This window comes from Crocodylus siamensis, chromosome 2 (genome assembly GCF_052110815.1).
Source record: "Crocodylus siamensis isolate JL-2025a chromosome 2, ASM5211081v1, whole genome shotgun sequence".
NCBI lineage: Eukaryota > Metazoa > Chordata > Crocodylia > Crocodylidae > Crocodylus > Crocodylus siamensis.
The window spans coordinates 163,257,959-163,285,910 of NC_143396.1; the positions used below are offsets into that span (position 1 = coordinate 163,257,959).

Below are 27,952 nucleotides of genomic sequence, written 5' to 3' on the forward strand. Positions count from 1 at the left end.
CACGAGTGGATGCTGATGAAGCTCAGCAGCATTTTTACACTGGTTTCCCATACTGTAAAGTCCAAGAAGCACAGGGATAAGCCTCAGCATTGTCTCCCATGTCTAGCTCTGGCACTGAGAGCCTCAGCCAGAGGGTTTTGATCTTCCTGTCAAGATGGTGAACTGCTCTGCTCCATCCAACAATCCCAGCACCACTTGTTTCTGGCATGCTGCAGAATTCCATGTGACATAGTGGTGCAGGAGGAATAGCTGCCACCTTTGCTTGCGCTCAGAGTGTAGACAAGCATTCTCAGGTCCCCTCCCCAAGCTGATGGATGTCAGTGGCATGGATATAAACATTCTTTTGTGTCTACACCATATGCTTCTCTGTCATGATAGCTGCAGGTAATGAAAAGGCAGAGCATCTCTGTGGTATGCTGAAAGATGAACAGCCCCAAAGACTGGACTGACTAGACAGGAGACTGTGTTCCTTGGGGGCACCTGCCTACAGTTCAGGGGCAGTTAGCCACCAATCCCTGGTAGCAGACTTCTGTATCCATGAGTGTCTTTCAGCACTTATAATATGCCTCCAAATTTTGGGGAATGGATGTCAGTGACGACTTGCCTGTTCATTTTGGGTATCAGGATGCTAGATGACAGGCTTGGATGTGTGCAAGTAGGCCATGGACCATATATTTCCAAAGAGGCATCTACTGGGTATGAAAGCAACAACTGTCCTGCTGGTTATTAGCCCTTTCACCACATCAGGGAGGACAGTCAGTGTGCACATAGGGATCCTATTCTTCCCATCAGCTCTGGTTAGTTTTTTGGGACGGGTGTTTTCCTGCTGGGATGGGCAGTGCTTTTTAACAGTCTTTAAGCCCAAGGTCTCTACCCTTTTTGAAGCAGCACAAAGACCATGCTAGGTGTTCCTAAATAGGGTGACCCTACATCTGGGTTTGGTTGGGACAGTCTTGGATTTTGTAGGCTGTCTCAGTGCCCCAGCCAGCTGGTGAAAATTCAAACAAAAGTGCTAGATTGGCACTATTCTGCCCTCACATGCCCGACTTGACTCCTGAGCATGGGCTGCTCACGGGTGGGGGGGTGGGAGGGAGACACCCCCCCCGACCATGGCACCCTGGGTGGTCACCCAAGTTGCCCACCCCTAAGGCTGGCTCTGACTGGCTCTACAAATCCACAGCCCAGTGGAGTTGGGATGAGGGACCAGCTTTTCTGTGGAGTCCAGGTGAGTTCAAAGCTTCCTCAGGAGGAGGGGAAGTGGTAGAGCAGGATGGGGCAGCTCTCCCTGCCCTGAGGGAAGTGTGTGTGTGGTGGGGGTCCCCTCCCCCCTCCTTCCCAGCCACCCAGCTGCTGGGGATGCATTTCTGGGGTTGCACTGCTCCAGGCTCTGCCTTGGTATTGCAGCACCATGTGCTTCTTTACTGCAGCAGTGCTGTTGACTTGAGAAGGGGTGTGCGTGTGTGTGTGGGGGGAGGGGGGACAGAGCAGTGTCCCATATTTCCCATTGTCCCATATGGTCACCTTATTCTTAGACCACATTTAAGGGTATGCTGGGTATAGGGTTACAGATTGTAATGGACACTACCACCATAATGTTTTATATAAAAGAACAAGGTGTATGACTTCTCCAAACTGGTGTGCGTGCCATCAGATACCCTTCTTGATGATGCATTTCCTTGCTTTAGGGATATGATAGCAGATGACCTTAGCAGGCACATCCCTGCACAGTAAGCGGGAAATCAAGGATTTTAGGTTGTCTTTGCAGATGGGTGGATACACAGATTGATCTCTTGGTGTTCCAGGCACCAAGAGACAGTGCTGTTTCTCACATCCCATCTACAGGAAAAGTCTTGTATGCCTCCTCACCCATACCTTATTCTACCAGTTCTGTGCAAGGCAAGGCAGGACTCTGTGGGTCCCATTCTGGCTGAGGAAGTTAAAGACCTCCCTCCTTCAAATGTTGGTGAAGTGCCCCTAAATGCTCTCACTGGTCTCAGCCCTGCTGGTCCAAAAACAAGATGCACATTCTGGATCTGTGCTCCACATAACTCACCATGCAAATGTTGTGACACTGCAGTGCAGCCTGTCCCGTTCCCTATCAACATTGTCTTGCATAGCACGAAAGACTTGACTTGATGAATTTACCTAGCTAAGGAGACAAGGACTGGCATTGTGCAAAAGCTTACTTGTCTTATGACACGGGTTTTCAACCTTTTTTAATCAGTGTACCCCTGGTGGCTGGACACCTGGCGGTGGGGGGGGGGGGGGCGTGGCTGCATGCAGAGCAGCAACAGCACAGGGTGGTGGGTTGCAGTGGCTGCCATTGTGTACAAGCTTCCCTCCCCTCCCTTCCCTTCCAGTGTCTGGTTGGCCAGGTGGTGCCTGCGTGACCTGCAGAGGGGCATCGTTGTCCTCCCCACCGGCTCTGCTTCTGGGAGGTGGTAGTGCAGGGTGGGTGGTGGGTGGCAGCACTCCATCCCTGCCCACCCATGCGTATCCCCTAGGGCCTTCTCAGGTACCCCCAGTTGACAACCCCTGCCTTATGAGATTTCCATGCCAGCCACATTTAGACTACCTGCTACAGGTGATGTCTGACAGCTAACAACCTCAGCTCACTTGGGGTATACCTGACATCCTGTTATCTTCAGGAGTTCAGTCTGCCTTCTCCCACCTATGAGACATGAAGTTCTCTGTGGCCTAGCCAAGGTGTAACTGGGAATTGGCTCTGGTCCCTGTTCTGGCCAATGAACACTGGCAGGGCAGGGATGGGGAACAAGCTTACCTTGAAGAAGCTGGTAGGGATGAGTGGCTGGAGGAGAAGTCTGCATGTAGTCTGGGTGAAAGAGCAGGATCCTGGTCGCATGTGGCTGCACATGCAGGGGGAGTGAGCCCTCACTGGTCTGTGGGAGTTCTGGTGGACTAGAAGGAAGGAGCCTGCACAAGTTAACCCTGGAGAGGGGCATGCACAGCAGGCTGGGAGTGCTGTGCATACGGTGTAGATGCGGAGCCAGGACTCCCAACCACAACGCAAGAGTCTGGTGAACCTGTCCGGGAAAGCTCCGGGTCAGATCAGTGAGTGAGACGAGGAAAGTGAAAGGAAACTTGACCAGTGGAAAGGAAAGTGCTGCTCCCAAGGAGGCAGCGAATTTAGAGTGAGTGTTGTCAGACATGGTAAACTGATGGAAGGATCCAAATACATTGTAATTAATATGAACGGTAAAGATTGATAAATTCAGGGATAACTAATTGATCTTTGGTGAATCAAGGGAGGCTGATGGATTCATTGATGATTAAAATTGTTCAGCCATGGGTCAGCTGGGACTGTGAAATTCATTGAGACTTAATTGAGGAATTAATTAATAACTAATTGATCTTTTGTGAATCAAAGGGAGGCTGGTAATTTCACTAATAATAAATTTCCTGTGCATATAGTGAGGGGGGTGGGGGTGGGATTTGGTGACAACCAGTTGATCTTCTGTTATGTGAAAAAGGGACTGTTGAATTCATTGGTAAGTAATTGGTATTGGGAGGGGATGCTCTGTATGGGGTACAGGAGCCATGGGAGATGGTGAACTTTATTGATATTTGACTGCACTTCCATGGCATCAGGGAATAAAGTAGCTGGCGATCAGCCTTCTCAACTAGATTGAGAATTGATTGAGGTACCCTACGAAAGGCTTGGGGTGCAGGCCGAGTAGCAATTGCTGATGGTCGGGTTCAGAAACCCCAAGGTAAGACTACAAATCTGGACACCAGGCCAGGAGTGGTAAGGAGCAGGGTGTAGGGGTGGGAAGAGGCTCATGAAGAGGATGACCTTCAGTCAGGTGGATCTCTCCTCTTCTCTAGAGGAGTAATTTTCCTTTGAAAGTTCTTAACAAGGCATAGCAGTAAGAAGGAAAGGAAATGGAGGTGGGGATCAGGTAGACTGGGACAAGAGGCCTTTTAGTTGGTGAGAGATCCTGTTCTCCTGGGGGGCCTGAACTTAGTTCAGCATATTGGAACCTGCTTGCTGCTCCATCTGTCCATGAAGATAGCTTTCTTGGTGGCGAGAAGTGGAAGTATACTTGGAGTATTATATATCCCTAAGCACTGTGCCTTTGTTGAAGGCTCTTGTTTAGCAAAGCAGTTCCTTAGTTTTTCAACAAGTTTTAGATTTCATAGATTTCCTAGACATTGGGGGCTGGAAGGGACCACCTGAGATCATGGAGTCCGGCCCCCTGCCATAGCTGGAAGTCAGCTGGGATCAAGTAACCGCAGCAAGAAATGCACCTACATTTTTTGAAAAAGTCCAGAGTAGGCACTTGCACCCCTGCTGGGGGGCGTCTGTTTCAGACCCTGGACACTCGCACCATAAAGAACTTTTTTTCTTATGTCCAGTCTAAATCTGCCTTCCTGGAGTTTATGGCTGTTAGACGTTGTTATCCCTTGGGGAGCTCTGATGAACAGCTGTTCTCCCGGGTCCTGATGCCCCCCTCTTGTATAATTGTAGGCTGCCACCAAGTCCCCTCTGAAGAGTTTTCTAGACTGAAGAGTCCCAAATCCCTCAGCCTCCCCTTGTATGGCTTGCCCTCCAGGCCTTGGATCATACAAGTGGCTCTTCTCTGGACTCAAGCTTTTCCGCATCCCTCCTGAAGTGGGGGGCCCAAAAGTATAGGACACCGAAGCCCATTTCCAGGTGAACTCTAGGAATTGCCCATAATGCAGCGTGAGACAAGCACTCAATGGGAACATTGACTGGGCAGTTTTTTTGTGCTGTTCTGTATCTTGCTCTCCATCTCTTTCTCAGTCGCTCGGAGGAAGTGGGAAGTAAGAGGCAAATGGGTGGCCTGTGACAAACGCTGCCTGGTTACCACCTGTTCACCCTTCCCTAGGGCTCCTTCGAGGGACACACGTTCGTTAGCCACACGTCCAACCTAGATGCTGACCAACCCCCATGTCCAGCAACCAATAGCATTGCTGTGGGGCAGACTGGATCTCCTCCCAGTGGCACAATGCTGGGGGCAGGAAGAGCCCTGGGCTGGGGGAAGAAGGCAGGCAGAGCTCTGCGGGTATCCTGGACTCCCCCCAGCTCCCGGTCATGCGTGCAGGGGGAAAGGCTGCTAGTTTGTGTCCCGACGCCTCTGCTCTGCCTGTTCATGCCCTTTCTTGGTTTGATGTCACCGGCCTCTTATGTCACAGTCGTCTCCGCGGCAACCGAACGTGATGTCACAGGCAGAGGGGGGGACGGCGACGGGCTCTTAAAGGCGAACAGGTGCGGTTTGGCGGGGCTGGCGGGGCGGGGGGCTGGCGCCGGGTCCCGCTCCTGCCCTCGTCCCCGCCACCCCCGGGCGGCAGCTGCACTGGCAGGGCGGGCTGAGCCGCGCGCGGGGGCGGGGCCCAGCCCGGGGGCTGCGGGAAGCGAGACCGGCTAAAAATAGGTCCCTCCCTTCCCCCGCCCTCAGGCAACTCGGCCACCCCGCGCTCCTCCTCGGCTCGCCCCGGCAGTCCCCCCACCCCCAGCTCCGGGGTCCGACCGGCGGGCAGCAGCCGGGCCGCAGCCCCCGAGCGATGCCAGCCGAGGCCGCGCGGCGGGCGCGGGCGCGCAGGGGCGGTTGGCAGCTGCCGGGGCCCGGAGCCAAGCGCTGAGCCCGCGCCGCCCCCTCCCTGCAGCGCCCGGAGCATCCCCGCGGCTGCCGAGCCGGCAGGTGCGGGGGGAAGGGGCAGGAGGGGCAGCGCCCCCTCGCGGGGCCCGCTGGGCGCTCCCGCGCGGGAGGGCTTCCCGCCCCCGGCCGCGCTGAGGGGGCCTGTTTGGCAGGGGGCAAGAGGTGCCTCCTTGGGCCCCGGGGCGCTACTCTGCTGTCCTTTGCTGGCCAGGTTCCCCTTGGGTCGCCATGCTGATCAAGGAGTACCACATCCTCCTGCCCATGAGTCTGGACGAGTACCAGGTGGCCCAGCTCTACATGATCCAGGTGAGGGGACGGTGTTTTGTGGGATGGGCAACGCATGGCTTGAAGTGCTCCTGTTGGGGCCCAGGCTGGGCTCCAGAGAAGGTGGGGACGCTCTGTATGGGGTGCAGGAGGGCCAGGCTGGGGGGTGGGCTGGCATATGCCTGCAGGATGGGGAGGTGGGGATGCTCCGTATGGGGTGCGGGAGGGTTGGTCTGAGGCGGACTGGGATGCGCCTGTGGGACGGGGAATTTGGGTCTGTGCACAGAGCACAGGCTGTGGGTGTTGGCAGCGGTGGCTGGTGAGCTGGGCTCAAGCAGGAGGCCAGCTCAGGACTGATACGGTGGCTTTCCCTCTGCAGAAGAAGAGCCGGGAGGAGTCGAGTGGGGAAGGCAGCGGGGTGGAGATCCTGGCCAACAGGCCCTACAGTGATGGCCCAGGGGGCAGCGGTCAGTACACCCACAAAATCTACCACGTGGGCTCTCACATTCCCAGCTGGTTTCGAGCCCTGCTGCCCAAGGCGGCGCTGCAGGTGGAGGAAGAGTCCTGGAATGCCTACCCCTATACACGCACCAGGTGGGCCATGTGGCTTGCGCGTGGGCCAGGGGGAGGGTATAAAAGAAGTGCATGTGGTGGTGGAGGCAGGGGGGCCTTGGGAGTGGGGGTGCATGACTGGTGGGGGTGCGTGGGCTCTTGGATTCTGGAAGGAAGGAGCTGGTGGTGGGCAGCTACTGTCCACTAGGGCAGACTTGTTGGGTCTCCCCTTCTTCCCACTGTGATTGTGGGCATTCAGTCCTGGAGTCACCTCAGAGGCCTTGGCAACATTGGAGGGGGCAGGGGAGTCCAGTACAGGGCAGAGGTGGCTGAGGTCGCTACAGGGGAGAGTTGGCCATCCCTGCATCACACAGCACTGCCTCCCCTCTGAGGTCTTTCCTCTCAAGCTGGCTCCCACCTTTCAGATACACCTGTCCCTTTGTGGAAAAGTTTTCCATCGAGATTGAGACTTACTACCGGCCTGATGCTGGCCAACAGACAAACATCTTCAACCTCAGTGCTGCAGAGAAGAGGCAGAGGATTCTGGGTGAGCAGCGCTGCCAGGCTTGGGGCTGTTCCTGCTGGTACCTGACCTTGTGGGCTGAGCTGTTGTGGGCTGTCTGGTAGTGCTGGATAGAGTTCTGTGTTGAAGAATGGCTTCTCTGGTATGTCAGCTCCTGGGGGTGAGGACGGGAGGGATGCAGGACAGTATGGATGTGGACACATGGCATGATGTGGCTTGGGGGCTACACTGATTCTGCAACTAATGCAAGTTCTCAGTGGAGTTCTTGCAGAACTGTGGCATCCAATTCCAGGCTTGTCTCTGGGGCGGGGGGGGAAGAATGATATCAGGGCAGGTGTAATGTGGATATGCTCAGCACTGCAAAGAACTACAATCCCCAGAGCTTACAGCTCCTGGCTATAAAACAGCCTTGACTCATTTCCAAGTTATGTGGAATCTTTTTCAGCAGAAGCGAGGCAGCCCAGGGCAGCCTTGCAGCCTTCCTGAATGTGGAGAGTTGTTAACTTCCCCACTCTGAGAACCAGAATGCCTCTGCAAGTCAGGCAGTAAACATTTAGGGTACGTGTCCCTCATTTCCCCACCCTCCTCAACACAATTTTGACTCTTTCTGACCCCTGCCTTTGGAGTGCAAATCTGGGACTTGTGGAGACAGGGCAGATGTCCTTACCCAGTTTGAGCTCCTCATATCTAATCAGCAGCATTGCTGCCCACCAGGGCTAGGGAAGTGTGCTGAATGGAGTGGGGCTAATGGGAACCATTTAGTGGAGTGTGAGTGGGAGCCGAGGAGAGGGTACTCTGACCTGGAGAGATCAAGTTTGCCCCATAGTGGTGCTTAAGCTCTGCATATTCTGTGCTCAGTGTTCTGTAGTGCTGGAGAAGGGACTCTGTGGCTCCCCTTCTCCAACCCCCTCCTCCCCCTTGGCTCTTCTGGTGTGGGAAGGATCCTGGAATGCTAGTTTGTGAATTTGGGGTTCTGGGGCACTTCTGCATGAGGGCAGAGAACAGGTCTGTCTGCAGGTTTGATGTGCACCTTCTAGTTGTTTTTTTTTTTTCCTGTTGTTCTCAGAGGTATAAGTCCATTCCTCCAGTCTAGAAGGGTGCAAGGCAATTACAGAAGGTCACTTTGCTTCTATCTGAGCTGATTTTTTTTTTTCCCCTTAGTTAATCCCTTGGTTGTATCCTTGACCCTAGCCAGGGAAAGCACTGGCTTCAGGGTGGTCCCTTCCCTGCCTGTACTCCAGCCTGAACCTCCCTGGGAAAGCAGATGTGGGTGCAGGAAGAGTGTGGGGACTAGCATTTAGCCCACAGGGACACTTTTTGAAGAGAGGACAAGCTAAGTGAGGCATAGGTGTGTGTATGGCGGTTCTGGGACATGGTTAAGTCCCACTGTATGGTACCAAGCCCTTCCTTTCCATCCCCTCTCTGCATTGCTCCAGTACTTGCTCATTCACCTTATTTATCCCCCAATAAGCCCTACATCACACCCTTTGTTATCTCCTTTTGCTCTGACCACCTGCATATCCTGATTGCCCTGACCTGCTGCTGTTGCCTGCTGCTGTTGTACAACAAATAGGCCTGTATTGCTTTGAGCCCCCTTCCCCTTGGGAAAATGGAGTGCAGAGGTCCTGACATGTCGGGGAGAGGAGTCTGTGTACACTCAGTTGCAGCACAAGAGCAATGTGGAGTGGCTCATCCATCTCACTGATATGGGAGCTGACGGTAGTGCCCTAGGTCAGAGGATCTCAACCTGGAGTCCATGGCCCCATGGGGGGCCGTGAGCAGGTTTCAGCAGGCCCATGGGCTGCAGATGTGGTGCAGTTGCAATCTTTGAAGTCAGCTGGGACATCCCATGCCAGGGTTGAGCTTGCTGCTGCTGCCAGATTCATGAAAAAACATGGATTTTCTCCTTTAAAGGATAAAAGCATGGGAAACTGTAGGTTTCCCTTAGCAGGCTGGCAGAGTTCCAGGCTGTAAGGGGCTGCTTGAGGCTGGGGGGAGCAGGAGGAGTGTGATACAGCAGGGATGTGGCAGCCAGGTGGTGGTGGAAAGCAGTTCCCGCAACTTCTTGCATGTAAGCATGTGCTCCCTCTGATATCTGTACTTACAGCAGGCACAGAGCTACAGCCTGACCAAACTGGCCAGTGAGATCCAGCATGGGAAGGCAGAGCTGGGCAGTGAGACTTGTTGTGGGTCGAGAGTGAGGGGCACTGGCAGGGCCAGGAGGCTGCAGGTCAGAAGTGAGGGGGGGGCTCAAGTCCAAAAAGGTTGAGAACCACTGATCTAGGTAGTGGGTCCAGCTTAGAACAACAGTCCACAGAAGTGCAAATTGCCCCATTCACTACAATGAGTGATCTCCTTCCCAGTTTGAACTTGGGGTGGGTACAGGAAGAAGGGCTCAGACAAGCCCCTCCACCAAGGAACAGAATCGTTTTAGCTTCCATGCATGACTGAAAATAAAGTGAGAACTTGTAAAATTCTTAGGAGTGGCAGGACCTTCCAGATACTGGATCAAACACATTCTCTCCCTGCTTGTTTAGTCTGTAATCTTTGCCCCCCACCAGCTTTTCTCCACCTTCTAACCCCCACACCATGCTTACTGCTCCAGCAGCCCCTTATTCCTGCTTGACAAACCTTCATTCTCTCACTTTCCCAGCACTCTTGTTCAGATGACCAGCATCCTTCCTTCTTTTGATCATGCTCAGTACTGTTGTTCAGGAAACCTGATTATATTATCTTAACCGTCTTTTAGCTTTCTGTGTTAAGTCATTGTTAGTTTCCATAACAGTGTTTCTAATGTGAATTTGGAGCCCACCTATTAATATTAAAGCACATGTCGACATTGGAGCACTTAAAACCAGAATCTTCCATTCTGTAGCATAAACTAGGGCAGGGTGAGCAGGACCTTAGCCCTGGAACCAACTATGAGGGGGTGTCAGAATTGCCCCTTAGGAGTCTTTGCCATGGCAGGGACAGCCTTGCACCTGACCTATACGTATCAGGATGGTGAGGGAGCAAATGGGGCACCAGGGGCTGCTTGCCACTGGAACAGAGCTGACCCTGCCATAGCAGTTGCAACTGTGGTGACAGCAGCCTGGGAAGGCAATCTTGCCCTTCCTTTTGCCCACACCTGCTGTGGCCTCTCCTCCCACCCACTTCTGCAGTGCTCAGCATCCCCCCACGCTGCCTTCCTTCAGGATGCTCAATGAACTTGCTATGCCTCTGCTTTCATTTCAGAACACTTACTGAAAGGCATCTGTAATGAATGCAGGGAACCACATTTTCAGACAGTGGCAGGGCTCACACTTGTAGTGAGTGTTTGTAGCATGGTGTTATGTACTGCAGCACGTCAACTTGAGGCCTTGTTCCTAGAGGCCTAATACTGGACCTTTGGCCTCAGATTGCTTCATAACTGCAATTTGCTTTATTTAGCTGGGTAATTTAGTGTGAGACAATCTCTAGAGCCAAACCCTCAGATGGATACATTTTCAGTTTTTAGTACTGGCACTCTGTCTAAAGGTCTTTACTTAAACTGGAATAAATGCTAAGTTACTGAGATCAGCTGGAAAACAATCAGCACCATAGTTTGATTCCCCAGGTATAGATAAGAAATGTTATGTGAACAAATTGATTTTGAATGGCACTTTGTTCTTGTGGGGTGGAGGACCCCACCCAGGGGGTAACTGATGTGATCCTATATTCTGTCAGAGCCCAGCCAACTTCAGGTCTGTCCAAGTCAGTGCATGGATTTTTAAAGCACTTTCCCTAATTCAGCTGTCTCCTGCTGAACACTCTACCCTGCTGCTCTTTCCTCTTAAAGTAACAGGAGACCCTGGCTCCCTGTTACAGGATGCCTCTCTTGCAGATGAGAGGTAGGCACAAATCTCTGAGTTCATGAGATGAGAGGTAGGCACAAATCCCTGTTCCCATTGAACACTGTTGTTGGATGTGCTGGTTGTACTCCCATTTTCTGTGGGAGAACCTTGAAGGATGGTTGGTTCATTCCAGTGTGAAGCAGGAAGACATTTGAAATCTTCAGGTTTGCTGAATAGGCAAGTAGTGTTCTGTCCTGTGCTAGCTCTCAGGGACTGAAAATGCCACTTGGAGAGCACCAGGAGGGCCAGAGTGATATTGAGGGTGACTGCCAATCCCAACACTTCTGCATTTGGTAGTTCTACTTGTAGTAACAGGTCAGGGTATGAGATGCCCATTATCTTCCTTAGTGGGTGACTGAACCCAGCTGTTGTTACTTAGAAATGAGCTGACGTCCTGTCCCCATTGCCCCCCACCCCATTGCTGGGACATCAGTGACAGTCAGGAGGGAGGAGGAGCAGGGATTGGGGAGGCCAGGAACTATTTGGCCAGTGCTGTCCCAGGCTGTCACTGCGGCCAACAGAGGGTTGACCCCTCAGCCAGACTGTAGGGGCACACCATCTATTGCTATGGACAAGATACTGTTCTCCCCCTGAGTAAGGTCTTGGGGCCAGCGGGCTCTGGTGTGGGAAGGGGTAGATGTTTGTTTTCCTGGATCAGGGGTGGCTTGCCTGAGTGGGGTAGGCCAAGGTAAGCCACAGCCATTGGGGGCCCAAGCACTGAGTGGCAGGTGCTCTGTGTATGTGTGTGTGTGTGTGTGTGTGTGTGTGCTCTGCAGACACCATTGACATTGTGCGGGACCCCATCTCGCCCAATGAGTACAAGGCTGAGGAGGACCCTAAGCTGTATCGATCAGTGAAGACAGGCCGGGGACCACTGAGTGAAGACTGGCTGGAGGCCACAGCCAGAGGAGCCCTCATGTGTGCTTACAAACTCTGCAAAGTGGAGTTCCGTTATTGGGGCATGCAGTCCAAGATAGAGCAGTTCATCCATGATGTTGGTGAGTGTGCTGTCCCATAGACAGTGGCGGGGGGCGTGGAGTGTGGCAAGCCAGGCCTTGGCCAGGGCATATTGCCTAATAGTGATTTCTTGGAGGGGGAGGGGTGATGAAGAAAGTGGCAGGGATGTCTGGGAGGAAGGAACAAGCTGAGTGGATGGATAGGTCAGAGCTGGAACCTGGAAGCAGAGGGGGTGCCGAGGGACTGTGGGGAAAGCTGGCAGCCAGATGTCTGTGGGCGTAGGCTGAGGGAGTTGGGCCCCATACAGGACTGGGATCAACATAGACCAATCAGAGAGGGGAAGAAAGAGCCCAAGACACCAGGAAATAGGAACAGGTGGGGGGAGGCAGGTGGGGTCCAGGGAACAGCAGAAGGCATGGCTTTCAGTGCCAGTGGCAGTGCCAAGGTAGCCAGAGAGGTCATGGGACTAGGCAGAAGCAGCCCTGAAAGCTGGCTTGCACCATGACAGGTGTGATAGTGCAGTGGTTAATGGCCAGTTGTGTGCGATGCTCTGTCTACACTGCACTCACCTTTCTGGCAGGACTGCGTAAGGTGATGCTGCGGGCACACCGCCAGGCTTGGTGCTGGCAGGATGAGTGGACGGACCTGACTATGGAGGACATCCGGCAGCTGGAGGAGGAGACAGCCCGTATGCTGGCCCAGAAGATGGCCAAATGCAACGAGACTGAGGAAGCCCCCTCAGCTACCTCCACCACTGTAGGCCATGTTGAGCTGGGTGGCACCAATGGGCAGGAGGGTACTGAAGCTCAGGGGGTCTCTGACACTTCCCCAGATGATACCTTTGCTAAGCAGTGGTCACTGTCTTCCCGCTCCTCGCATTCATCCCAGCATGGAGGTAAGGGTGAGCCCCAGTCAGACAGGGGACACAGTAGGGAGCAAGGCAGTAGCATTGGCCATGGGGGAGCTCTGGATTATCCCACCCAGTCCATTGTGGGGAGCAAGGCAGGAGCACTGAATGTAGAAGAAAGGGAGTTCCCAACTGCTCCAGCCTCAGCAGGCACTATTGTCTGGAGTAGGGCAACTGTGCTGGACATGGGGAAGGCTGCTGCTGTCTTTCCCAGCCGACTCGCTGAAGCTCTTGCCTTGGACTCTCTTGCCCAGGAGTGCTGTACAGTGTGCAGGGGCACAGCTGGCACCAGGAAAGGTCTTTTAGCCAGGTGTGGTGTAGGGAGGCTGTCTGGGGTGTGGTGAGACATGGGGCAGGAGTGATGAGTGTGGTGGTCACTGGGGGGGGCTGTTGGGTACCCAGTGTTCAATTCTTACTCTTTATCCCCTGCAGGGGGGGTGTCTCCCCAGAGTCTCTCAGAGTGGCGTATGCAGAACATCGCTCGTGACTCGGAGAACAGCTCCGAAGAAGAGTTCTTTGATGCCCATGGTACAAGGACCTGTTTTTGGGGGAGGGGGAAGAGGAGAGGAGGGTGTCTGCACCAGGAACTGGGGGGGAGAGGGTATCATGAATCGGTTGCATGGTCTTTGAATGGGGAATGATGAGTTTGTGCTTTTGTGGGAGGGTGGTGGGATGTTTCTGCCAGGAGGGTTCTGTGTTCCCCCATGGTTTTCTCTGTGGGTGTGTATGGATGTAGATGTGTCTGTCTCATGGCTGTCCCCTGCAGAGGATCTATCTGACAGTGATGAGGTCTTTGCCAAGGAGATGACTAAGTGGAACTCCAATGACTTCCTGGACACACTGGAGCGACCAGGAGACTTGGATGAGGGGCTAGGTGAGTGTGGGCCAAAGCTAGGGTCTGGGGTAACCACATATGACGGGATTGGGTTGGGCCTCTGCCATGCTGAGCATGCTCACCTAAGCTTTGGCTCCGTAGGTGATGGAGCTGCTGTGGCCAAACTTGATGGGGAAAGGCTGACTGGGGCCAGCTTCTCTGAGGTATGTGCACTCCACCCAGCTCTTGCCTCATAGTCCAGGCTTCCCTTTTCCCCCTTGCCTCAGGAATCCTGGGCCATGTTCTGTGTTGGCACAGGATCCATCTTCCACAAGGAGAAGGAAGAGCCGGCTGTACATAGTGAGCTGGGGGGGATGGGAGTATCTTCCTTTCCTGACCCATGTGTGCATGCTGTTGGCCTACTTTGCCAGCAGGTGACACCTTCCCAGCACCTGCTGTAGTGTAACTGGTCTTTGCTTTTAGACCATGGACAGTATGGCCTAAGAGCCTTGTGCCTGCCCCATAGACATTCTGTCTCACTGACTGGCACTCTTCCTTCTACAGGGTGGCTTGGCAGAGTGTGCAGCCCAGGCCTGCTGTATCCACGCACTCTTCCTCATACTGCACAGTGGGAACATTCTGGACCAGGGCACAGGGGAGCCAGGCTCCAAGAAGGCTGATGTGCAGACCCTGGCCGCCACCTTTGATGCTGTCACCCGTGTCCACTTCCCTGAGGCACTGGGCCATGTGGCTCTGCGCCTGGTGCCCTGTCCACCCATCTGTGCTGCTGCCTATGCCCTTGTCTCCAAGTATGTATGTCCCACACCACACAGGGGTGTTCTTTCAAGTAGTATGGCCTCATTTACCAGGGGGCACTGTGCTGCAGGGAAAACTTGGGGTTGCTCTGCAGAGGTTCTGTCTGGTCATGAGCAAGGTTGGCCCCAGTGCCAACCCATGGCACAAAGAGGGAGGCTGTGCTGCAGGAGGCAGGATTGGGGGATCCTCAGGGGCCCTGGCTTCTCACAGTCTGTGTTATACCCAGACTGGTGTTTGTGTTGCAGTACATATACATGATTTATGGAAGTGTGTGCTGGAAGTGGGGTATTTCTGTGGTATCGTAGATAATTGGTCTACGAATGAGGCCCAGCTGAGACCCACCATCATGTGGAGTGGCAACTGCTGCACAGGAGTGATGGAATGGGGAAGTCTCATTTATCCTCCTCCTCTTCCACAGCCTCAGCCCTTATAGCCATGATGGGGACAGCCTGTCCAGCAGCCAGGACCACATCCCTTTGGCTGCCCTACCACTCCTAGCTACATCCTCGAGTGGCTACCAATATGCTGTGGCCACTGTCATTGCTCGTGCCAACCAGGCCTACAATGCCTTCCTGCGTTCTGCTGAGGGCAATGGCTTCTGTGGCCAGGTAAGGAGTTACCCTAGGCATCCAGGTGCAGTGCAAGCTGTATCCTTGGAGTGCTACTCAGAGGGGGTGGTAGTTGGGGGCAGGGCAGGGTACTGCTATGGGTCTGGAGGACTGCCTATATGGGCAGAGCAGCAGAGCAATGCTATGGGTTGGATGCAATGGCACAGTGGGGTATACTGGCCACTAGGGAGGGGAAGTCAGTGGGGCAGGAGCATTGGGAGAGTCAGGGTGTGGTCCTTGCCTAGATGTAACTGGCTTTCAGGGGTCTGAAGTTGTTTGGCTCACCCTGCCTTTTGGTTTATCTAAATACCTACCTGTTATCCAGCCCTGAGAAGGAAAAGTCTCTCAGCTCCTTTGATCTTCAGGTCCTTCATGGCCCCACTGTGCACCTAAATGGTCTTAGCTCCTTCCCTCCGCAGCAAAGCAGAATGCCTGGGTGCATTACTCACAACACCTGCCCTGAAAGGTTATGTTGGCCCCAGGGTGCAGCTAGCAAATACAGCCAGCACAGGTTAGGTGCCAGCAAGAGAGGGCTATGTACCTGACAGGTTTGGGGTTTTTACCTGTCTAACTGCTCAGCTTTTGCCAACCCTGCTGCTGTTGGCTCAGCCACCTCAACCCCTGGGTCAAGGGAGCTGTCTAGCAGCTGGTCTCCCATTGCTTCTGGCCCTGAGGGAATAGCTTCTTTGTAGCACATTCCTTTCTACCCCAGGGGTCTGCATGATTTGTTCTGCTCCCTGGAGGACATGCCCCTCTCCTGTTCACGGGTACTCCAGAGATGTTGGACTAGATTTTTCACTAGTACTTCTCCTGGGCAGGTGGTGCTGATTGGTGACTGTGTTGGGGGCATCCTGGGCTTTGATGCACTCTGCCAGAGCCGAGCAGGTACCACCGGAAGTCGGGGTAGCAGCCGCCGAGGGAGCCTGGTGAGTGTTTGGACCCACCAGAGCATGGGGAGCCAAGGTCTAGAGAGTCTGGCCCTCTGGGGATCCCCTCCTATGCAGGACCCCTTTCTCTTTCATGTTGTCTCTTTCATGTCAGTCTGCACTGTCCGTGTACCCTCTCCAGTGGTGTGTGCTGGCAGCACTGGCCTGCTGCACCATCAATGGCTTTAGGTCCCTATGCCCACATGCTACCCAGGAAAGGCCAGCAAGCCCAAGAGCCCTGGAGTTCAGGCCAGAGTGGGGTTCTGGGGAGGGCTTTGGGGGCAAGCAAGTGACACTTGCTTTCCAGGGGTGCCTCTGGAGCAAGGGCTTTTAATGTTGATACTAAATCAGCCCTTCCCCGCTCAGAGCACAGAACCAATCTCTCCAGAGCTGCACAGTGGGAGGGACCCACTTGTCGAGGGGGCAGATAGAGTCGGAGGGCCAAGCAGGGGCAGCCCTGAGCCAGGGGCACTTCTGCCCCCCCGGGAATGCAGAGATGTGGACTCCGTGCGACAGCAACACAACTTCCTGTGCAGGTAAGAGTGCCTCCTGCCCCTCTTCCAGGAGGGTGGCCCCGTGAGGGGTTTCCACAAAAACGATATGTGCTTGTTAGGGTGAATTGGTGCTTGGGCTGCCTGTTGGGTACTGCATTGTGGGTATCTGGTTCCTGCAGTTGCTCAGGGATATGCTAAGTGAGTACAAACAGAAGCAGTGTTTGTCTTATAACCTGTGAGTTTTCAAAACCCAATACTTCCCTGCTCCTACATAAGCCCTGAGGAGTTCAAGAAGCTGGCTGCTGGCAGGCTATGTTCCCATTGTGTAGCATGGCCAGTGCCATTTGGGCATAAATCCCAGCATGGGTCCAGATCAGGCAGGTGATTATGGGAGAAGGCATTGCCAGATTCAGCCTGCTCCTAGGGATGCCACTGATTCCAAGGCCCAGCTGTTGGAGACACAGAATGGGGTTAAGACTCAATAGCTCAACAAAGACAGTACTTTCCCTGAGATTTGTGAGAAGACACAGACAGGGGGCAAAGGCCACAAGCTCCATTCCTACTGTGAACCAGACAGTGCCCCACTCTGGAGCGCCCCTTGTAAGGGAAAGGCTCCTTCCCTTTGCCCCTGGCCTGGGGCTGGTGCCCTGTGTGTGGGAAGGCACTGCACTCTGCTGTTCTGAGCCTTTGCAGCTGTACTCTGCTCTACCTCTAGCCTGCAGGCCAGTGTCCCCCCAGTGGAGGGGGAGACACAGCGAGGCAGCACGTGCGTCATGCTGGATGGGGCTGAAAGTGCAAGTGCCCGCCTCGATTTCAAGGTGTCTGGTTTCTTCCTGTTTGGCTCACCCCTGGGACTGGTCCTCGCTCTGCGCAAGACCGTCATGCCAGCCATGGATGGTGAGGTCCTGCTGCTGCGCGTGGCTCCTGTGTGCAATCACAAAGAGCATCTCCCTCCTTACTGCTCTCCACACAGACATTTGTTGCCATCCTGCTCTCCACAACCTTTAGCATGGACCCAAATCCCTACTCCTACTGCACATCAGTGCAAACCCCAGTCCTGTGCAGATCCCAGTCCCCCTTGCTTGGGACCTGGTCTCCTCTATGCCTTGACCCTGTTTGTCTTTCTTCACAGTGGCCCAGCTGCGCCCTGCCTGTGAGCAGATCTACAACCTGTTCCATGCAGCTGACCCTTGCGCCTCACGCTTGGAGCCCCTGCTGGCCAAGGCCTTCCATGCCATGCCTCCCCTGAGCGTGCCCCGCTATCAGAAGTACCCACTGGGAGATGGCACCTCTGCGCTGCTGGGTGAGGGTTTGGCATAGCACTGGAAGATTGGGATGGCACAAGGGCAAAGCTCTTGTGGCTGTTCAAGACCAGCCAGGTCTAAACATGGCACTTTCTCTTGGGCAAGGGCCCCTCTTAGGCACTGAGCTCTAGCATCTACTTTTCAAGAAAGTGTGCTCATAGCTCCAAGCTGGGCTCTCATGCCAGTCCCATAGGACTCTGTCTCACACTTCACTTGATGACAGTGACAGTCCTGCACACCCCCATGGCACTCTGCCATGGCTGGATGTGTACCTCGATTCCTGGGCTGAGGATTGACCACAGAGGGCAGCACACTGGGGGGTAGGGGTAGGGGTGTGGTAAGTCAGCATACCTCTGAGATGCCTGCCTTGCTTTCTCTGGTGTAGTCCATGTTCTGCTTTCAAGGAGCGGATCCCAGTCCTTCCTCTGCTACTTTTAGGTAACCTTGTTACATGGTGGAGACTACTGGTCCTCCACTGCTGCTAAGGTGTTCTGTACCTTGCAGCAGCTGCCTGTTTTTGAACATGGCCATAATGTTGGGCCTTCCCAGTATTGTTGCCAGTGCTTTAGCATTCACCAGACTGTGTGCAGCACTTGTTGAGAAGGGAATCCTTGCAACCCTATTGCCCCAACAGGGAGCATGTGAGCCTGCCTGGGCCTCTGTGTGGCCCTGCAGTGGGGCCAAATTATCCCAGATCCTGTGTGGGAGAGGGAGTTGCACTTCTGGATACAAGTGCCCAGGAAGTGTGGCAGCAGCATGAGGAGTGCCAGCCCTGGGTGTCTTGGCCAGCCCTCTGGATGTGCTGAAGTGCTGTGTTGCTCAGTTAATAGTAGAGGGCAGCCTGGGGACAGGTCCTGGTGCTCTGTGGGCAGAGTGCTAGCGGATGGGATTGGTGGACAGCCCTACTCACCAGAGACTCTCTCCTAGGGTACTTGGAGGGTAGGACAGGGGCCCTGAAGTGGAGGGAGGAAAGGATGAAGGGAATAATGCTGGTTCTTGGTCTCTCTGTAGGGTAACTTAGCTTCAGTCTTGCGCAAGAGGGCTGGTCCCCGTCAGAGCTGTTGGAGCACAGACTTTCAGCATCTAGTGCTCTCTCTCCCTAGTTACAGTGCTTGCTGCTGGGGGCACAGGCCAAAGCTGCACTATTTGGAGCAGTTCTAAGTCTCCTGGACTTCTGGGCCTGAGGCTTCTGAGGAGGTCACCATGACCTGTTTACAGCAATGGGCTTTCTTAGGGAGGTAGCAGTCGGTCAGATCCCATTTGAAGCCTGGAAGGGGCTTTCATTGTGGTAGTGAAGTCCCTTGGAAGGTGGATGAAGGTCCTTTGGGTAGGTTCTGTGGTGGTTTTTGGAGTCTCCAGCATGGGGTTGCTGATTTCATCCTGTGCTCTCCCTGGCCTAGCTGAGGCCCTGCAGATGCATTCTGCCCTCTTCCTTGGTGATGTGGAGGTGACAGTTCCCGTCACCCCCACGAGTGGCTTTGCCGGCTTCTGGAGAAGCAGTGAAGTGGGTGAGATGCCCACACCCACCAGCACCAATGAGGTTGTCAAGAGTAAGTACATGCCCAGTGTTCTCCACATCTTACCCTGTCCCCTCTTGCATACGTGGGTACTCTTACCCCCCTCCTACTGCATATGGGGTCCCAGTTGTTATAATGGTCTGACTGCCTCACCCAGGCTTTGGCTCTTACACTAGAATCTAGGGCTGGGGATAAGAGGCAAGTCATGGAGACGGGTGATAGCAAACAAAGGGACAATGCATGGCTCTGCAGGCTGAGGGTCCTGATACCAGCTGAGTGGCACAAGACATGGTGGTGATGCTGGTAGGGCTACAGGCCAGGGTGCTACCAGGATATAGCATGTAGAGTATGAAGTAAGGATCTAGTCAGGAAGTGGGAGAGCAAAGGCCAGAGTGGCTGGGCATATCCTGTGAGATACAGAGAGTGCTAAGCAGAGGTCAGGGGTGGATGTAGGTTTGGGATTGTGGGTTAGGAGAGGGCCAGATGCTATTAACATGATTTTCCTTGCAGTTCTGGAGCGGTGGTGGGGTGTGAAGCGCATTGACTATTTGCTGTACTGCCCTGATGCATTGACTGCCTTCCCCACCATCACCCTGCCCCACCTCTTCCATGCCAGTTACTGGGAATCCTCTGATGTGGTGGCCTTCATCCTGCGACAGGTGCACTGCCAAAGGTGGAAGGGCTGTCTGTTAGGAGACAGTTCTGGGTGGGGGTGATGTGTTAGTAGGGAGAACCATAATGATTATGGCTGGTAGCCTGTGTTGTTGCTTGCAGACCTGTGGAGGGGTGGGGTGGCTGGCAGCCAAGGGCAGAGCTGGGCATGGGAAAGGGTGGGGCTTATGCTGGGCTAAGGCATGGTAGGGTTGCTGAGGCAGCTTACAGGTACATGATGGGAGGATGTGTTGCAGGTAATAGAGAAGGAGTGCCCCCAGCTGGCAGAGTGTGAGGAGAGCTCCATCTACAGCCCTGCTATACCCCGTGAAAAGTGGCAGCGAAAGCGCACACAAGTGAAGATCCGGGTATGTGTTCCCATGTCCAGCCCCCCCACCCCATGACCTAAGGAACCCCAGAGAAAGGGGAATGGGGGCAAAATGGGGTTGCAGTCAAGGCATTGTTTCAGATTTGCCAGCTTCTTGTAAGCCCTTTAGGTATCAAGAACGAAGCCCTTGGAGTGAGGAGCATTGGCTGGCAAGCTTGGTTCCCTTTTGATCTCATCACGCCTTGCTGTGCAATTAAAATGGGTTTCTGGCAGTGGCCCCAGCCTCCCACTGACTCCCCTTTCCCTTGCCTTGCAGAATGTGACAGCCAACCACCGTGCCAGCGATGTCATAGTCTGTGAGGGGAGACCCCAAGTGCTGAGTGGGCGCTTCATGTATGGGCCCCTGGATGTAGTGACACTGACAGGGGAGAAGGTATGGGCACTGTGAGGGGAACAAGGCTGGGCTGTAGATCCAGTTGGGCTCTGGTGCTAGGATTGCCTCTACCAGTGCCCCAAGTGGATGAGGAGTTTGAGGGGATCTGTCATAGTGTCCCACCAGGGCATAAGATTTGGGGAGTCCATGGGCAGAGGCCTAACAATGCAGCTTCACACCTGGGGCAGCCATGTGGTACCTGAGGCAGCTCCGGCTTCTGGCAGGCCAAATGCGGCAGTGTAATCAGCCGCTACATGGCAGTGCCAGCTTTTGCACCCTCTCACAAAGGCAGCACCTGGAGGGGCAGTCCCAGTTGCCCCCATTCAGTTGTGCTACCACCGTCAAGGACCTAACCAGGAGTACCAATGGTGGAGAAGAGCAAGTCCTGCCTGGGGAGTTAACAAGGAATTTGGGAGGGGCTGGGCCTGTCTGGGTGGCCAAGCAGCATATCCCGATACTGGTGCCCTCCAGGTGGACATCTACATCATGACGCAACCACTGTCGGGGAAGTGGCTGTACTATGGCACGGAAGTGACTAGTGGAAGTGGGCGTCTGGGCTTCACCATCCCACCCGACAAGGCCCTGGCCATCGGCATGTACCCTGTGCGCATGGTGGTCAGGTGAGACCCTCTCACCCCAGCAGTGTGTGATTCTGGTGGAGGTGCCAAGTGCCCCAGGTCCTGTTGGGGGATGGTTGGCAGGAGAGTGATGGATTGCTCCAAGGGATGTCAGTGTGGGTTTAGCAGATAGCAGACTCCCCTGGCCACTTCTGTGAAGCGTAGGTGGGGTGGGGTGCCATGGGGTGGGGGGAGAAATGGAGGGGATGGGGCCAGTTCCTTCTAGGCCTTGTCAAGGGCTCTGTTGTGGTGTCTCTGTAGCCCTAATGCTGCTCCTCTTCTTGACCCTCCCTGGCAGGGGTGATCATAGCTATGCTGAGGCATACCTGACTGTGGTGGCACGGGGCACGGAGGCAGTTGTATTCAGCATTGATGGCTCCTTCACAGCCAGTGTTTCCATCATGGGCAGTGACCCCAAGGTGCGGGCGGGTGCTGTGGATGTTGTGAGGTAGGTGCTACCCCCTCCCTTATGCTGCCTCCTGCCACTTACCCCCAGGATGCAGCACTCTCTCAAAGTTCCCCTGACTATGCTGGCCAATCCTCCGGCACTTGTTGTACCACCACCATGACCTCTTTTCCTGTTGCTTTCCAGCTGTACCTTGCTATGTCCCCAGCTCATTCCTCTTTGCCCACAGTGTCCCCTTGCTGCCCCTTCTGTGCACCCACCTGCCTGCTCCTTTCTGTACCTCAGAGTCACACCTGCTATCCCACTGGCTTCCCCTCTTCTCCATCATCCAGTTCTGCAGGTCAGGAGAGGAGGGCCAGGATATGTGATGTGGTGCTATGTTGTCCCCAGGCACTGGCAGGACTCGGGTTACATGATCGTCTATGTGACAGGCAGGCCTGACATGCAGAAGCACCGCGTGGTGGCCTGGCTGTCCCAGCATAACTTCCCCCATGGTGTTGTCTCCTTTTGCGACGGTCTTACCCATGACCCCCTGCGCCAGAAAGCTGCCTTCCTGCAGAGCCTACGGACTGAGGTGGGCCCCATCTGATGGGGATTGGGCCATGGGGGTGGCCGGGGCCTGTGGGATGGGTTAGAGGATCTGTGGTTTGAGCACATTTAGGGCCAGGCATGTTAGGGCTGGGGCTTGGGCAGAGCCAGATCTGCAGGAGAAGTTGGGGTTTAGGTGCATGTGTGGTCCATGTAGGGTCATGGGAGGGAGACAGGCTGCAGCCAGAGTGAAGTAGGCTAAACAACCATTCTGTGCTGCAGGCAGAGATCACTATCATGGCTGGCTATGGCTCTGCCAAGGACATCTCGGTCTACAGCTCCCTGGGGCTCTTGCCCTCCCAGATCTACATTGTGGGACGGGCTGTCAAGAAGCTGCAGAGCCAGTGTCAGGTAGGAGCATCTGTCCTAATTCAGCCCCAGGGAAGGAAACTAGCTGGCATGGATGGTGGGGGACAATGATGGATGGATGGGGATGGGGATGGGGATGGACAGAGCAAGGGCTTTTTTTCCCTAAGAAGCAATGGCCCTGATCCAGCCATAGGGGCAGCAGCCTTTCCTCTCTAGGAGCTCTGGGCCAGGATAGGGTCAGGACTGGCTGAGGCGGTGAGCGTGGGGAGCCAGGAAGCACCGGGGGCCTGGCTGGTTTTCATGAGGTGGGGATGAGAAAGGGGCCTCTTTCCCCTGGGGGTGCTGGCCCTTATCAAGCTCAAGTCAGGGGCACTAGCTGCTCTGGAGTGGGGATGGGGTGCTGGTCGTCCCCCCCCACCTTTCCCATGTTTTAGGCATGCAGCCAGATGGCTGAGTCAATCCTATGGTTGGATTAGGGAAGGCAGGCAGCACCCCTGGCCCTGTCCTAACCAGCCTGCCACCTCCACTCTCATACTGCTTGTCACATGTGCTTGTCTGTCTCGCAGTTCCTGTCCGAGGGTTATGTGGCCCACCTAGCCCAACTGGAGGCAGCATTGCTGGCACACTCACCCAAGGGGCCGCCACGGCCCACCCTGGGCAAAGGTACCTATGGCTGTCCTGCACCTGTCGACTTCCTGCGCAAGCAGAGCCAGCTGTTGCGGTCACGGGGGCCTAGCCAGGCAGAGCGTGAGGGAGGCACCCCACCCCCACCCCATGCTAAAGCCCGCAGCATCAGCCTCAAGATGGAGAGCGAAGAGTGAGAGCAGCCCTGCATTGCGCCATGCTGTGCCATGCCGTATTACAGCAGGCAGTGCTCACCATGGTGGTGGCACCCCCAGCTAAGAGCGACATTAAGTCGCTGCTGCCTGAGCAGAAGCCCTCCATGGGCCAGACTGCAGAAGAAGGAGATGTAGGCGATGGCAGTGCCAGGGGCTTGGGTTTGGTGCCAGTGTCCCGGGCAGAGAGAAATCTATGTCTGCACCTGAGAATCTATCCAGCATAACTTCCTGCCTGCCCCAGTTCACAAACCCACCCATAGGTCTTCCTCCCCATCCTGGGCTGTGCCCCTCATTTCCACAGCAGCCCAGTCCAGTGTTCCTCTACCCCTCTATGGATGCCCCTTCAGTCTTGATCCACAGTCCTCCTCTCCCAGCACTTGAACTCAGTTAGTGGCCAGAGCAGACCATGCTGCTCCTCTGGGGGACTGTGGCTAAGCTGGACCATTTTCTGAAGCATGGGAGAGTTGCTGTTGGAAGTTGGGAAACATCCCCTCTGACTGCTCCTCCTCAGATGAAGACCGGAGCTGGCACATTTTCATCAGGCTCTGCTGTTGGCATCAAAGCAACTGGGGTGGGATGGGGTGGGGGAGAGGCAGCTGCCCCTTCCTTTGGGGCTCAGCATTCTCCTCCGTCCCTGCTGAGTGCCCTGTGCCTCCTTCACCCTGCGCCCCCAGGGGCTGCATGACCCCCTCCACCTGTGTACAGATCCCACCCCCCCCATGCTCTGTGTCTGATTCTAGAACCCAGGATGAGGGGGGCTGAGGCATGTTCCCCCCGCCTCCCCCCTCCCCCACAACTTGTAACTTATTTCCTTTTGGTGTCAAGAATTAGGGGGAGGGAAGGGAGGGGCCTGGATAATCCGTGGATCTTTGTTTTGTTTGTGAAATAAAACCCTAGAGAAGAGATGTAGTGAGCCTGGGCTGGTTCCTTGGCAGGACGTGGGGAATGGGCGTCAGTAGGATTGATAGCTGTGTGGGAGTCTGCTGCTGTCTTGAGCATCCTTGCTTAGGATCAATACCCTAACTCAATGGAGCACATTACTTAGTTTCATAGTTTGTAGGGTTGGAAGGGACCTGAGCAGATAGATCATCAAGTCTGACCCCTTGCCATGGCAGGAAAGAGTACTGGGGTCAAATAACCCTGGCAAGGTGTTCATCCAGCCTCCTCTTAAAGACCCCCAGGGTAGAAGCCAGCACCACTTCCCTTGGAAGTTGGTTCCAGATCCTGGCCACCCTCACAGTGAAGTAGCGCCTCCTAATATCTAGTCTGAATCTACCCTCTCCCAGCTTGTGACCGTTATTTCTAGTCACTCCTGGTAGTGCTCGGGGGAACAGGGACTCCCCTAATGCCTGCTGGTGTCCCCTGACTAGTTTGTAACAGGTCACTAGATCCCCCTCAGCCTTCTCTTTTGGAGGCTGAACAGGTTCAGGTCCCATAGCCTCTCATAGGGCCTGCCCTGCTGCCACTGGATGAGGCGGGTGGCCCTCCTCTGAACCCTTTCCATGCTGTGCACATCCCTCCTGAAGTGTGGCGCCCAGAACTGGATGCAGTACTCCAGCTGCGGCCTGACCAGTGCCGCATAGAGGGGGAGGATCACCTCCCTGGACCTGCTTGAGATGCATCTGTGGATGCATGACAAGGTGCGGTTGGCCTTCCTGACTGTGTCCCCATACTTTCGGCCCATGTTCATTTTGGCATCAATAATGACTCCAAGATCCTTTTCTGCCTCTGCACTGACAAGAAGGGAGTTCCCCAGCTTGTAGGTATGGTGCCGGTTGTTCCTCCCAAGGTGCATCACCTTGCACTTGTCTGTGTTGAAACCCATCCTATTCTCGTCTGCCCACCCCTGTAACCTGTCTAGGTCTGATTGTAGCCTGTTGCATCCTTCCAGTGTGCCCACGTCCCCCCACATCTTAGTGTCATCTGCAAATTTGAACAAGGTGCTTTTTACCCCCTTGTCCAAGTCGATGATGAAGATGTTGAACAGTGCAGGCTCGAGGACCAAACTTACTGCACAATTATGCTGGAACTGCTGCCCATGGTGAGAAGCAGTAACCTTCCTCCAGGGGATGGAGGCAGGAAGGCTTCTGCTGCAGCACTGACCCATCCTTGGACTTTCTAAATCTTATCAATGGCAAGCTTCAAATTCCACAGCACTGCATTCTCTGTGGGATCATCCTGTGTTAGCTCAACAGGCAAGAGAAGAATTGCTTGCAGACAATAAGCCAGTAGCAAGTTGGGTGCAGGAATCACAGAAATAATTGAAGATTAGAAAATTAGAGTTGGAAGAGACCTCAGGAGGTCTAGTTCAACCCCTGCTCAAAGCAGGACTATCCCCAACTGGATCATCCCATCCAAGGCTGTGATTACCCAGGTCTTAAAAACTTGTAAGGATGGAGATTCCACAAACTCTTTGGTTAGCCTCTTCCAGTGTTTTTACTACTCTTTTAGTAAGAAAGTTCTTCCTAATATCTTACCTAAACTTCCTTTGCTGCAACATGAGACCATTGCTCCTTGTTTTGTTATCTGCCACTACTGAGAACAGTCTAGCTCAGGGTTTTCAACCTTTTTAGGTCAGTATCCCTGGAGGCTGGTCAAGAAGCAGGGAGTCCACTGGCTGGTCAGTGAGTGGGGGAGAGGTTCCCCTGGTGGGGAGGGGGGTAGTCCCCCATAGCAAAACCAGGCCACCAGCAAATCCGGAAGTGCCCTCATATCTCTATGCCACTGCCACCTACCCCCTAGGGCCTTCCCGAGTACCCCCAGGGGTATGCATACTCCTGGTTGACAACCCTTGGTCTAGCTCCATCTTTGTAACCACCTTTCAGGTAGTGTAAGGCTGTTGTTGAATCCTCCTTCAATCTTCTCTTCTCCAGACCATATAAACCCATTTCCCACAACCTCTCCTCAGAAGTCATGTTCCCAAGCCCTCTAAGCATTTTTGTTGCCGTCCATTGGACTCTCCAGTTTATTCACATCCTTTCTGTAGTGGGGGGACCAAAAATTGAACATAGTATTCCAGATGTGGCTTCATCAGTGCCAAATAGAAAGAATTAATCACTTTCCTCAATCTGCTGGCAACACTTTTACTAATGCACACTGTTCGCTTAACTTCATGAGATTTCTTCTGGTACAATCCTCCAATTTGTCTAGGTCACTCTGAATTTACACTCCAGCATATCTACTACTCCACCAAGCTTGGTGTCATTCACAAACTTGTTGAGGGTGCACTCCATCCCATCTTCCAGATCACTGATGAAGATATTGAACGACACTAGCATCAGGACCAACCCCTGGGGCACTCCACTTAATACCTGCTTCTAACTAGATATCGAGCCATTGATTATTATCCTTTGGGCCCAACAATCCAGCCAGTTGTCCATCCACTTTACAGTCCATTCATCCAGTTTGACTTTCTTAGCTTGCTTGTGAGAAGGTTGTGGGAGATGGTACTAAAAGCTTTGCTGAAATCAAGGTATATCACACCCACTGCTGTCCCTGCATCCACAGAGCCAGTCATCTTGTCATAGAAGGCGATCAAGTTTGTCAGGCAAGACTTGTTCTTAAAGAATACGTGCTGATTGTTCCCAATAACCAGGATCCCTGGTGTTCTCAGCTTAAAAATCACAAATTCTCTGACTAAAAAACCCCAAATCCAGGTTTTTCTGGACTAAAATGAAACATCACTTATCTATATATATAGATGTATAGATCTCTATAGATCTCTATATATCTATAGATATATATATAGGTATCAGTTAAAATAAACACTATGTTTTATCGATATATTTACAAGTAGAGAGCAATTGAGAAGCCTACCAGTGCCCCAATCATTCTAAATACCTACATATTTTGGTATTTTATTTTGGTTTTTTTATCACACAGAACCAGAGTTCCTCCTGCCCCCTTAGCTCACCAGGACCCAGGTTCAGCTGTAGCTGCTTCTCTCCTTCCCCCACTGCTTTGCGGTGCCAAGCAGGCCTTGCCTATGGCATTGCCCCTCATTCCCAACCCACAGCCCTCTCTGGTCCTGCTGGTTCCCTTCACTCCTGACCCACAGTTTCCTAGCCCTGCCAATACCCCTCACTGTCCACCCACAACTGATTGAATCAGCTATTGGATAAAAGCACCAAAAAGCTCCACTGAAGTGCCTGACCTATATGGAGGCAGCGGATCCAGGTCCAACTAACACACTTCCTTTTCCAATGAAGCACTGTTTTTCTCTCTGCTCCCACCCCTGCCATGTAAGTCAGTGGAGCAACTCAAAAAAAAAAGGAGCAGGGATGCAGGTGGGCAGTGCAAAGCAGGCTGGTGGGGATTGGGGTGAGCCTGGTGGCTGGGGGAAGGAGGAAGAGCACATGCTGGGTGCACATGTGCTCATGGGCCTGGGGTGTGCAGGAGCCTACCAAAGTTGAGCCCAAGCCCTGGGCTGGGAGTGGGGGAAACAGGTGCACAGGGCAGCTCAGTTCATAGCCGTTGCTGCCAAAAGGGAAAGCTCTGTGCCGTGCACACCATCCTGTTCCTGTTCCTGCTCACACTCTCACTCCTGCTGCAGTCATGTGCACACACACACACATGGCATTCCCTG

General features: G+C 54.0%; 1 protein-coding gene across 2 annotated transcripts; it reads left to right on the top strand.

The window, feature by feature from the left end:
* Positions 1-5,057: 5,057 nt before the first annotated feature.
* Positions 5,058-24,270, top strand: PITPNM1 (phosphatidylinositol transfer protein membrane associated 1). 2 transcript variants are annotated; one of them, XM_090032010.1, is made up of 24 exons: positions 5,058-5,251; positions 5,854-5,948; positions 6,286-6,500; positions 6,884-7,005; positions 11,630-11,851; positions 12,391-12,705; positions 13,150-13,245; positions 13,484-13,591; positions 13,694-13,755; positions 14,096-14,340; positions 14,766-14,955; positions 15,774-15,881; positions 16,248-16,417; positions 17,091-17,272; positions 17,508-17,678; positions 19,080-19,229; positions 19,707-19,855; positions 20,105-20,215; positions 20,492-20,608; positions 21,080-21,228; positions 21,524-21,673; positions 22,022-22,205; positions 22,442-22,570; positions 23,095-24,270. In XM_090032010.1, the coding sequence occupies exons 2-24, from the start codon at positions 5,871-5,873 to the stop codon at positions 23,347-23,349; spliced, it is 3,678 nt and encodes a 1,225-aa protein (XP_089888136.1). In that variant the 5' UTR covers positions 5,058-5,251; positions 5,854-5,870; the 3' UTR covers positions 23,350-24,270. The 2 variants fall into 2 exon arrangements, with proteins under 2 accessions (XP_089888136.1, XP_089888135.1); XM_090032009.1 differs by lacking the exon at positions 5,058-5,251 and adding an exon at positions 5,391-5,684.
* Positions 24,271-27,952: the final 3,682 nt, after the last annotated feature.